Source organism: Gobio gobio (genome assembly GCF_949357685.1).
Source record: "Gobio gobio genome assembly, chromosome: 3".
NCBI classification, from domain to species: Eukaryota; Metazoa; Chordata; class Actinopteri; order Cypriniformes; family Gobionidae; genus Gobio; species Gobio gobio.
Window position 1 is genome coordinate 67,577,969 of NC_137099.1, and position 13,464 is coordinate 67,591,432.

General features: G+C 39.1%; 1 protein-coding gene across 3 annotated transcripts in view; it reads right to left on the bottom strand.

Moving 5' to 3' along the window:
* Positions 1-226: 226 nt before the first annotated feature.
* Positions 227-13,464, bottom strand: part of LOC307123823 (dynamin-2-like) — a 95,490-nt gene continuing 82,252 nt past the window's right edge. Inside the window, exons 14-20 of one of the 3 annotated variants that reach the window (XR_013816213.1) lie at positions 13,275-13,336; positions 13,085-13,195; positions 12,875-12,984; positions 8,761-9,037; positions 2,746-2,972; positions 2,409-2,672; positions 227-1,237 (exon numbers count right to left, since the gene is read on the bottom strand). Coding sequence is in view for 2 of the 3 variants with exons in the window: in XM_079812545.1 (XP_079668671.1) it covers positions 1,177-1,237; positions 2,409-2,672; positions 2,746-2,972; positions 8,761-9,037; positions 12,875-12,984; positions 13,085-13,195; positions 13,275-13,326 (1,102 nt within the window). In the remaining variant the exon portion in view is untranslated. The remainder of the gene's footprint in view (positions 1,238-2,408; positions 2,673-2,745; positions 2,973-8,760; positions 9,038-12,874; positions 12,985-13,084; positions 13,196-13,274; positions 13,337-13,464) is intronic. The other 2 variants (XM_079812546.1, XM_079812545.1) reach the window with 2 other exon arrangements.

The following is a 13,464-nucleotide window of genomic DNA, read 5'->3' on the forward strand; positions in this document are numbered from 1 at the left end:
CAGTACATTTTTGTTTTTAAAAACTAATTTTCAGGTAGATCTAACATTAGTATTGAGGTAAGATATACTAAAGACATTTAATAAGAAATCAAATGTAAATTAATATTGGTCTTCCCTGAATAAATTAAATTAGATTAATCCTTACACTTAAGGTTGCAAAAGTTAGTAATTCAAGAGCAGTGAGTGTAATAAAGGTGCATCAAACAACACAAGACAAAGAGAAACTCAGAGACAGCAGCAGTTTATTCCACAGCTGTCACTTTAAGAGCGAACACGGATACGGTTACAGTTGCACAAACGTTCACTCGCGAGTCACCACGGGGTTTACGTGCATACTCGTCAAGACGGTACTTTAGTACATACATTTGTGTGTATCTGACCATTTCACCGCAATTTGTACTCGCAAGCTTTTTGTGAGATGGCCTGTGTGTGTGTGTGTGTGTGTGTGTGTGTGTGTGTGTGTGTGTGTGTGTGTGTGTGTGTGTGTGTGTGTGTGTGTGTGTGTGTGTGTGTGTGTGTCTCCAGACCATGCGCGCGAGTGCTGAGCGGTTTGAACACTGGCAAGACTTAAAAATAAATGCAAATGATAAACTTTAGTGACGATGCGACACTGCCTCGATTGTGCAAAGTGGCAAATCCTGTGTCAACTGTGCAGCTGGATTTTAGTGCAGATGCGATGATATGAAGCCATTTGAGCATTCTGAAAGGGAGAGAGAGAGCGCGCGCACGCGGTGATTCACGCGCGCTGTTTGTGAACTTAAGTTACGTCCCACAGAAAGTTTTCAAATGACTGCGTAAGTTATTTAATATAGAAATATGAATTGTACCTCACCTTCAGCATTATAATTATTTTACCCGTGCTGGAAAGAGAATGAGACGGTGTCGCTGCATATCATGCCCTAGCTCTCACGGCATTTTATGTGTCGTCAGCATGCGATCGGTTCATGAGATCGGCCTTTTTGGAGACCGCCGATCAATCATCCCAAAGCGATTATCGACCGATCGGAGCACCCCTACTATAAACGTATTACTACAAGTGCTACTATTTGAAGTGTATCAAAAATCATGTGTCACTCAAACTTTGAGTTGACGCCCTTATTTGCACGTTTGTGTGTGTGTGTGTGTGTGTGTGTGTGTGTGTGTGTGAGATGTTGGTTCCTTTGGTTGTTGAAAGTCTCAGTCCAGTAGAGACGGCTCTGATGGTCTGATGATAGTGGGCCGGTTTGGAGGTCTCCTGCTACACACACACACACACACACACACACACACACACACACACCAGGGCATTATAGTACTGTGAAATCGGTTTCGCCTTTTCCAAAAAACACTTACTTTTAATCATTAATTCCATTTTTTCAAATGGAAAAATTAGAATTTCAAATGGTTAATTGTATAAATCAATAAGCATGTCTAATAAACTCAAATTAACATTTTATTAAAACTTGACAGAAAAGACAGAAAATACCCTTTTAATAATAATAATAATGCCCTGTGAAATAAGTTTGATAATTTCCCCCCAAATTCATTTTTTTTTCCATTTTCAGGTTTTATTTTCTTCAGGATTCAGTTTTAATGGTCAAGTGAAGTTTTAGTAATCAATAAGCCTAAAGAATGAAATTATGACATTTAGACAATTTAACAACAATTTATTAGAAGTTTAACAAAAATGACATTTTTAGGGCCCTTATTCATTTTAATTCATTGAAATTTAGACATTTCAAGATTCAACAACAGTTTATGAAATGTTTAATATTTTTTTCCAAATTCTCTTTTTTCCATTTTGTTTTTCCACATTTCTGCTTTAATGATCAAACTAAATTATAGTAAATAAAAAAGCACGTCTGATGAATTGAAATGTACACATTTCATGATATAAGTTTAAGAAACATGACACTTTTAGGCCCTATGACATCAGTTTTATTATAATGGTTTTGTCAAGTAAAATAAATATGAAACATTTTATTTTTTCATAAGTTTCTCTGGATTTATGATTTAATATAAATGTATTATCAGAAACGAAGGCATAAAACATTAACAACTCAATTCATCTTTTAAAATGTAAGCGAATGAAAATCCAGCAACAGACGCATGGATGAATAATGAAGGGATTCCTTGAAACAAATATTTAGAATGATAACATTTTAATAATTTTGTTATTATTATTATTATATACTAAAGCAAATAACTATTAGTCACAACTAATATCAGTAAATCATGAAATATTTGACTGACTTGAAGAATCATGAATATTAATTACCTTCAGCCAGTGGGAATAAATGATTGGTTGAAAGGCAGCCAATTAGAGAATCTTACTACGAATAATCTGTGGCTCATGAATATTTAATTTGTTATGGGACTTGACATGTGATCTAATTAATATTCACGAGGCTGTGTAGGAAGAGTCGTACCTGGGTATGCCGGGTGGCAGAGCGGGCGGCACGCGGGCGGGGCGAGACGGCACCTGAGGGGGCGGAGCCTCCAGAGCGCCACTCCCAAACACATTAGCGCTGACTGGAGGTGGGCCGGGCCTGGATGGCACAGGCGGGACTCCAAACGCAGGGGAGGGGTTCAGAGGAGGCGCGGCCGGCGGGCCGGGGGTGGGGCCTCGCACTGCAGGGGGCCGGCCCGGGGGCGGAGCCGTGCCGGAGGACGGCTTGCGCTGAGATGGAGGACTGACACACACACGTTTGGCTTTAAATGCGCTTCCGTTATCACCAGAGCCGTGATTTATTAGAGGAGCAGTACCTGGGGTCGGTGTGGATCCAGGTGTCGTCCACCGGAGGCGGGACGGGCGCGGATATGGTGCTGGTGCTGATGTCACCGATGATGTGCAGCGCCTCCTTGAGCGCGTGGTACATGCGCAGCATCTCGTCGCGCCGCTGGGCCTGGTCCGCAGACTCCTCCATCAGACTGGTCTGATCGCCGGACGAGTACAGGAACGCCAGCAGCTCCGAGTGGATGAACTCCTTCGCCTGAGACACACACACACACACACACACACACACACACACACACACACACACACACACACACACACACAGACACACACACACACACACACACACACACACACACACACACACACACACACACACACACAGACACACAGACACACACACACACAGACACACACACACACAGACACACACACACACAGACACACACACACACACACACACACACACACACACACACACACACACACACACACACACACACACACACACACACACACACAGACACACAGACACACACAGACACAGAGACACACACACACACACACACACACACACACACACACACACACACACACACACACACACACACACACACACACACACACACACACACACACACACACACACACACACACACACACACACACACACACACACACACACACACACACAGACACACAGACACACACACACACACACACACACACACAGAACAAACCCCGCATGAACTCGCTGACGACACTTCCAGGTGGAGACTAGAGATGTTCCGATACCCTTTTTCCCTTCCCGATACCGATTCCGATACCTGGGTGTGTATCTGTATATACATCTGTATACACAACTAGCCCTGTATGAATTGCTAGAATTATTTTATGGTGTGCTTCAGACTTATCCCTTAATAAAACATGAACAAATACATACAGTGAACTACATTCATTACAGTATTTTCATTATCTGACATGCATTTGACAGTAATATTATTTATTTTATTATATTTTTTTAATTAAATCTAACACTGCAAACTGAAAAAGGTATTTTAGTTGTACAATATAACTGTATAAAAAACAGTGCAAGAAATAAATGTAGGAATATAAAAAAATATATATATATATTTATCAGAAAATAATCTCTTTACAACAAAACAAGTGAAAAATAAGCAACCATCTAGGCATTATTATTAGTAGTAGAGACGTATTATTGTTACATAGAGACGTAGCTAAATCTACTGTACAGCAGTAGCCTAAAATATTCTGTCAATTTAAAATGTTTTAAACCGAACTTTTATTTTGAAGGGTAGCCGTGAAGATATTTCAGTGTCTGTGTTCCTTATATGAAAGTTTTCCCAAAATGAAACGGTAAATTCTCATGAAGTGACAGTTTATGCGTTTGTGTCCTCATATAGAGACCATAGACTGTGAATATGGACGTAGAGAAACTGGTGGAGTTTGCCGCTTGAGTGACACACGGCAGAGATTACAAAGACAGTGGGCGAGTGTCACGCGCGTGTGTGTGTGTGCGCGCTAGGGATGGGCGATATGGACTTAAAAATGTATCCCGATATTTTCTAGTATTTATTGCGATAACGATATCAATGACGATAAATGTAGTATCATTCCCCATGTTTTTGGATACAAGTGAGAGCTCAGAAAAACAAACAATGATCTAAAGTAAAAAGTACATGTCATAAAATAGGCTCCTATAATACATCAAAAAAAAAAAAAAAAAAAAAAAAATTACATACATACATACATACATACATACATACATACATACATACATACATACATACATACATACATACATACATACATACATACATACATACATACATACATACATACATACATACATACATACATACATACATACATACATACATACATACATATATACAGGGAGTGCAGAATTATTAGGCTCGTTGATTTTCTGATCAGATTTTTTTTCCAGGCACATTTGACCAATTCCAAACCACAGTAATCCTAATAACTACTATTGATTTAGTATTTAATAATGTATAAGTGATATATAATTGTTCATGAAGGCTGGAAATGAAAATCACCTTATATTCAGGTGTGCAGAATTATTAGGCATGTTTTCTTTTACAGATAAATTGAGCCAAAAAAGAGATTTAACTCAGACTGAAAAGTCAAAAAGTATTAAATGCCCATGAGAAGGATGCAATACTAATGCAATACTAGACATTGCAGTTAAGGCGTGACCATTGGACAGTGAAATGCTCGTTGGGTCAGCAGGATCTGACAAAAACATGTGGCGGAGAAAAGACACCTGTTAACTGCAAAAGAATGAAGAATTAAGGTGAAGAATTAAGGGTGAAACCATCAGGAACCCTTTAGTCTCCAGCGCCACCATTTTCCAAAGCTGCAACCTACCTGGAGTCTCCAGAAGTGCAAGGTGTCAGGATCTCAGAGACTTCAGTTAGGTAAAGAATCCTAAAAAATGACCCCCACTAGATAAGAATCACAAGCTGAAGTGTTGTAAAATACATGAAGAAGGATTTTTTATAGGCTTTATGGACAGATAGGTTGAGAGTGACTCTTGAAGGACCAGCACCACATCCTCTTGCACCACTGTTTGAAGAATTCATCTTCCAGAATCTGGCAGTACGTTTTGGGAGTTCATTTTTAGTCCATCTCTGCAAAACGGACTTCAGGGTGGACTAAAATGAACTCCCAAAACGTACTGCCAGATTCTGGAAGATGAATTCTTCAAACAGTGGTACTAGAGGATGTGGTGCTGGTCCTTCAAGAGTCACTCTCAACCTATCTGTCCATAAAGCCTATAAAAAAACCTTCTTCATGTATTTTACAACACTTCAGCTTGTAATTCTTATCTAGTGGGGGTCATTTTTTAGGATTCTTTACCTAACTGAAGTCTCTGAGATCCTGACACCTTCACTTCTGGAGACTCCAGGTAGGTTGCAGCTCTGGAAAATGGTGGCGCTGGAGACTAAAGGGTTCCTGATGGTTTCACCCTTAATTCTTCACCTTAATTCTTCATTCTTTTGCAGTTAACAGGTGTCTTTTCTCCGCCACATGTTTTTGTCAGATCCTGCTGACCCAACGAGCATTTCACTGTCCAATGGTCATGCCTTAACTGCAATGTCTAGTATTGCATTAGTATTGCATCCTTCTCATGGGCATTTAATACTTTTTGACTTTTCAGTCTGAGTTAAATCTCTTTTTTGGCTCAATTTATCTGTAAAAGAAAACATGCCTAATAATTCTGCACACCTGAATATAAGGTGATTTTCATTTCCAGCCTTCATGAACAATTATATATCACTTATACATTATTAAATACTAAATCAATAGTAGTTATTAGGATTACTGTGGTTTGGAATTGGTCAAATGTGCCTGGAAAAAAAATATGGTCAGAAAATCAACGTGCCTAATAATTCTGCACACCCTGTATATATATATATATATATATAATTATTTTTTTTATGTGAAATTCCTCACCAGCCTTTTCAGAAATGGAAAAGTTGCAGATATAATTGTCTTCTGTAAAAGTGCAGGTAATGTTTAAATAGTGCAACTGTGCTAAAAAACAATACACAATACAAACAAAAATAATTTTGAAATCAATGACAAGTTTAAAATGTAAACCGATTCTGTATTTATTCATACATGGTGCAAACAGTGGTAAAAATAGCAGAGATAGCAAAAGTAATTATCCCAAAAATGTCTTCAGATTACAAAAAAGTTTACAATAATTATTTAATGATAGAACTTCAGTAATTTGAGTTAGGATAATAATACCACGAATTCTTCTACTAATAAAAATAAACTGCACTAAGGAATAATGAGCTTCTGGGTTCATGAATATTAATCACGTTGTTAGCGCTCATTTAAACTGATTTGTTGAAATCAAAACACATAGGTGCACGCCAGCCAATGAGATTCCCGGTTGTGCATTCGTTTCTTCCTGTTCATGAAAGGCTGAATAATTCCAAATAAACGCCATTATTTTACAGGAAAATACAACAAAGGATATTGTTTACATGTAGCACGTCAATTCTGTGTGGTATAAGACTCTCTCGCTCTCTCTTTGAGTGTGTGTGAAACACTGGGAACTCTCAGTCGCGCGCCTCACACTAGTGTTTACTGCGCGTCAAATACACTGCGCATTCATTGAGATGAACTTAAATAGTTTGCTTTACCGATCGATTGAGACAGAGCGAATCTCTTAAACGCTCAGTCCAAGTGCTCAGCGAGTGAAAATACATCTGTATTTACAGGTTCAGATTGCCCTCAGGTAGCCCCTCATTTAGCTATGAACTCTTCCGCCATAGTTGTTTTCGCTCTGCACGTGAGATGCGGATTCAGTGCCGCCGCTCCCATTGCGCTGCGCTTAGGGCACCGAGTGCTGCGGGGGCACCACAAGAAAATCTCTCTACAACCCCCATTCAGCTATACAAATTGACAGATGCAACCACTGCGGCCATCATAAAGAAATAACGGCCAGCAGCGGCACTATGCGGATGGGTCGCGCTATCAACTAGGCTTTATCGTTATTATCGCGGGAAGACAAATTCTTATCGTGGGGAGAATTTTTACCGGTATATCGCAAACGATAAGATATCGCCCATCCCTAGTGCGCGCGCGCCATCCACACAGAGACGAAATACTGCTAAACAGCCAGTAAACAGCGGACATAGCCTACTGCTAACGCGTTTTCATTTCTTCTTCGCTGCTCTAAACAGTGGTTCCTTGTGGCAAAACAGCACAACATCCTGTGTTTGCAATGCATTCTGAGCACCGAGGAAGAACCGCGCAGTGGTTAGGCAAAGCTCGCGGTCATAACTAGGTCTTGTTTAAGAAAATGGTATCGGATCGGCACATGGGTTCAAGTACTCGCCGATACCGATGCCAGATTTTTTGTGGTATCGGTGATATTTCCGATACTAGTATCGGAATCGGAACAACTCTAGTGGAGACCGCAGAAATCCAATTAAATAAAACCCAACGCAAAATAAATAAAAATAAAAATAAAAATAAATGTAATAAAAAATATTAATAAATAAACCCCAAAAATCCTTTAAAAAAAGTATTAAATAAATAATAATACAAAAAATAAATACACCCTAAAACTCCTTAACAATAATTAAAAAAATCGTATAAATCATCACCATCACAAAAACATAAATAAAATAAAAATGATACATAAAAAAAGGAAAACATAAAATAAACCTCAAAACATAAATAAGAGAATGAATGAATGACAAAAAACTAGGGCTGTCAAAAGATTAATCGCGATTAATCGCATCCAAAATAAAAGTTTGTGTTTACATAATATATGCGTGTGTACTCTGTTAATTATTATTTATATAAAAATACACACACATTCATGTATATATTTAAGAAATATTTGCATGTATATACTGTATATACATTTATATAATCTATAATATATATAAATATAAATGTTTCATATATAAAAATAATATTTTTTTCTTAAATATATACATGCTTGTGTGTGTATTTATATATAAATAATAATTAACAGAGTACACACGCATATATTATGTAAACACAAACTTTTATTTTGGATGCGATTAATCTTTTGACAGCCCTACAAAAAACATAAATAAATAAAGCAACCCAAATAAAATAAATAAAAACAAAAAATCCATAAGAAATTAAAACATAAAAATAAATAAATAAAATTTATTAATTAAATAAAATAAACAATAAATTAACAGATAAATCAACCTAAACACCCCCCCCCCACAAATAAAACATAAATAAATGAAAAAGAAAACCCTGAAACAGCTAAAAATAAAAAAATATTAAATCAAACAAATAAAATAAAATCAAACCCTTAAACTCCAAATGTACAAGCCCCGCCCCCCCTCTGTGATGACACCTGACTAATGCCCCGCCCCCCTGACTAACGCCCCGCCCCCCCTCTGTGATGACACCTGACTAACGCCCCGCCCCCCTGACTAACGCCCCGCCCCCCCTCTGTGATGACACCTGACTAATGCCCCGCCCACACTCACGCTGTTGATCATGAGGTGCATGATGGCCTTGGGCATGATGTTGCGGATGCTCTTGTTGACGATGCCGATGTAGGAGTCCACCAGGTTCCGGATGGTCTCCACCTGCCTCTCCAGCTGAGGGTCCATGGAGAGAGAGTCGGCCGGGCCCCCGTCATCGTTCTCCGGGTGGTCCTTCTCGGGATAGACCCCGGCCCGCAGGAACGAGGCTTTCCAGCTGTCCACGTCCTCCTGAGAGTCGCAGGCCAGCTCGATCTGACGCAGGTCTTTATACACGTTCCTGCATCAGCAAACACAGAGTTATGAGTTATGAGTCTGCAGGAGTTATGGATCTGCACTTCAGATGATGTGAAACATGAACAAAGCTCCAGGTCTGCACAGTTTGGACAAACATTTGATCATTATGAATCAGTATCGCTAGAAAATAATACGTTTCAATTATTGCTGTATTTATTTATATATATATATATATATATATATATATGCAGGTCTGAATGACAGGAAAGGATGCATATTTACAAATGACATGAAGTTGACCAGACAAAACATGAAATATTTTGTGTTCATATTGTCTGCAATGAAATACAAGTCAAAGTAAATTTAGAAATCAAAAAAAGTATTTAGTCAGCCACCAATTGTGCAAGTTCTCCCACTTAACAAGATGAGAGAGGCCTGTAATTTTCATCATAGGTACACTTCAACTATGAGACAGAATGAGAAAAAATCCAGAAAATCACATTGTCTGTTTTTTAAAGAATTTATTTGTAATAAGTATTTGGTCACCTACAAAAAAGCAAGATTTCTGGCTCTCACAGACCTGTAACTTCTTTAAGAGGCTCCTCTGTCCTCCACTCGTTACCTGTATTAATGGCCCCTCTTTGAACTCGTTATCAGTATAAAAGACACCTGTCCACAACCTCGAACAGTCAGACTCCAAACTCCACTATGGCCAAGACCAAAGAGCTTTCAAAGCACACCAGAAACAAAATTGAAGACCTGCACCAGGCTGGGAAGACTGAATCTGCAATAGGTAAGCAGCTCTGCGTGAAGAAATCAACTGTGGGAGCAACTATTAGAAAATGGAAGACATACAAGACCACTGATAATCTCCCTCGATCTGGGGCTCCACGCAAGATCTCACCCCGTGGGGTCAAAATGATCACAAGAACGGCGAGCAAAAATCCCAGAACCACACGGGGGGACCTAGTGAATGACCTGCAGAGAGCTGGGACCACAGTAACAAAGGCTACCATCAGTAACACACTCCGCAGCCAGAGACCCGAATCCTGCAGTGCCAGACGTGTCCCCCTGCTTAAGCCAGTACATGTCCGGCCCGTCTGAAGTTTGCTAGAGAGCATTTGGATGATCCAGAAGAGGATTGGGAGAATGTCATATGGTCAGATGAAACCAAAATAGAACTTTTTGGTAAAAACTCAACTTGTCGTGTTTGGAGGAGAAAGAATGCTGAGTTGCATCCAAAGAACACCACACCTACTGTGAAGCATGGGGGGGGGGGGGGCATCATGCTTTAGGGCTGTTTTTCTGCAAAGGGACCAGGACGACTGATCCGTGTAAAGGAAAGAATGAATGGGGCCTTGAGTAAAAACCTCCTTCCATCAGCAAGGGCATTGAAGATGAAACGTGGCTGGGTCTTTCAGCATGACTATGATCCCAAACACACCGCCCGGGCGATGAAGGAGTGGCTTCCTAAGAAGCATTTCAAGGTCCTGGAGTGGCCTAGCCAGTCTCCAGATCTCAACCCCATAGAACATCTTTGGAGGGAGTTGAAAATCTGTGTTGCCCAGCGACAGGCCCAAAGCATCACTGCTCTAGAGGAGATCTGCATGAGGAATGGGCCAAACTACCAGCAATAGTGTGGAAAAACCTTGTGGAGACTTACAGAAAACATTTGACCTCTTTCATTGCCAACAAAGGGTATATAACACAGTATTGAGATGAACTTTTGTTATTGACCAAATACTTATTTTACACCATAATTCGCAAATACATTTTTAAAAAATCAGACAATGTGATTTTCAGGATTTTTTCTGATTCGGTCTTATAGTTGAAGTGTACCTTTGATGAAAATTACAGGCCTCTCTCATCTATTTAAGTGGGAGAACTTGCACAATTGGTGGCTGACTAATAGGGATGGGCGATATGGACTTAAAAATGTATCCCGATATTTTCTAGTATTTATTGCGATAACGATATCAATGACGATAAATGTAGCATCATTCCCCATGTTTTTGGATACAAGTGAGAGCTCAGAAAAACAAACAATGATCTTAAGTAAAACGTACCTGTCATCAAATAGGCTCCTATAATACATAATATATATACATTTATTTTTTTATGTAAAATTCCACACCAGCCTTTTCAGAAATGGAAAAGTTGCAGATATAATTGTCTTCTGTAAAAGTGCAGGTAATGTTTAAATAGTGCAACTGTGCTGAAAAACATCACACAAAACAAACAATAATAATTCAAATCAATGACAAGTTTTAAATGTAAACTGATTCTGTATTTATTCATTCACTCATGGTGCAAACAGTGGTAAAAATAGCAGAAACAGCTAAAGTAATTATCCCAACCATGTCTTCAGATTACAAAAAAGTTTAAAATAATGATTTAATGATAGAACTTCAGTAATTTGAGTTGATAAAATAATACCACAAATTCTTCTACTAATAAAAATAAACTGCACTAAGGATTAATGAGCTTCTGGGTTCATGAATATTAATCACGTTGTTAGCGCTCATTCAAACTGATTTGCTGATATCAAAACAGTAATAGGTGCGCGCCAGCCAATGAGATTCCCGGTTGTGCATTCGTTTCTTCCTGTTCACGAAAGGCTGAATAATTCCAAATAAACGCCATTATTTTGCAGGAAAACACAAAAAAGGATATTGTTTACATGTAGCACATCAATTCTGTGTGGTATAAGACTCTCTCGCTCTCTCTTTGAGTGTGTGTGAAACACTGAGCGCTCTCAGTCGCGCGCCTCACACTAGTGTTTAATGTGTGTCAAATACACTGCGCGCATTCATTGAGATGAACTGAAATAGTTTGCTTTACCGATCGATTGAGACAAAGCGAATCTCTTAAGCCCTCAGTCCAAGTGCTCAGCGAGTGAAAATACATCTGTGTGTACAGGTTCAGATTACCCTCAGGTGCCCCTCGTTTAGCTGTGAACTCTTCCGCAGCTCTGCACGTGAGATGCGGATTCAGTGCCGCCGCTCCCATCACGCGCTGCGCGTAGGGCACCAAGTGCTGCGGGGGCACCACAAGAAAAGTTCAGCTATACTAAGTGACGAACGCAGCCACCGCGGCCATCATAAAGTAATAACGCTTAGGGCATCAACACGGCCAGCAGCGTCACTGTGCGGATGGGTCGCGCCATCAATTAGGCTTTATCGTTACTACCGCGGGAAGACAAATTCTTATCGTGGGGAGAATTTTTACCGGTATATCGCAAACGATAAGATATCGCCCATCCCTACTGACTAAATACTTTTTTGCCCCACTGTAATTATGATTTATCTTTCAATGAAAAGCATCAATAAAAAGAGTTAAACTAAAATTATAATATTTGTTTCAATTATTGTTATCTTTTATGTATATATACAAAATTACTACATTTATCCAAATGTGTTTATAATAATAAAATACAAGTATATACTTTATTCATATGATATTATACATATTTATTATTTATATCCATTATTTAATTGGTTAATGTATTATTATAAATGTCAAATTCATTAATTTACTTATTTATTAATTTACGTATTTATTCATACAATGTTATAAATGTATAATATATTTATTTACTTATATAATATTTTGAAATATTTGTTCATATAATATCATACAAGTATAATATCTATTAATTTATCATAAGATTAAATAATTAATGTAAAAATATAAATACATAATTGATCAAAAATTTATTTTACAGTACCACTTTAAAAAAAAAAATATAATACTAATATTTATATCCGTCTTAATTTCTTCATTTTCAAGCGTTAAACCATCATCAAACCTTTATTTCGGCTCCTCTTTGGTTGACAACAGCCAGTTTATTATGATTATGATTATGATTATTGATCTTTACCGCTGCTCAGTGTTGAAGATGGCAAAAATGTGTTTGGTGGACATGAACCCTTTCTCCACGTCTCTGAGCTTCAGGTTATCCAGAGGCAGCATGAACTTCTTCTCTTTCTCCTGGAAAACACACACACACACGTTTTATTTCCACAAAAGATGAAGAATACACATCTAAACACACACACACACACACACACACACACACACACACACACACCTCCTCGTCCTTGTACCAGGACAGAGACTCTGTGGTCAGGATGAACCAGTAGTCCTTGGACCCGCCCTTCATGATGCTGATGTTGAGTGTGAGCCAACCGCGCCGGATCACCTGCAGCAGGGGGAGGGGATATGATCATGAGGCGGGGGAGTGGACCAATGGGCCGGCGCGTGAGCTGGTGCTGCTGTACCTGATTGGGCATGGCCCTCTTCTTGCTGACGGTGGCGCTCCACTGCTGCGTGCTGAAACACACTGAGGTTAGACCGCTGCCACTCAAATCACAGGTCAACAGAGGGCAGAGGTCAACAGAGGTCAACAGAGGGCAGAGGTCAACAGAGGGCAGAGGTCAACAGAGGGCAGAGGTCAACAGAGGGCACTCA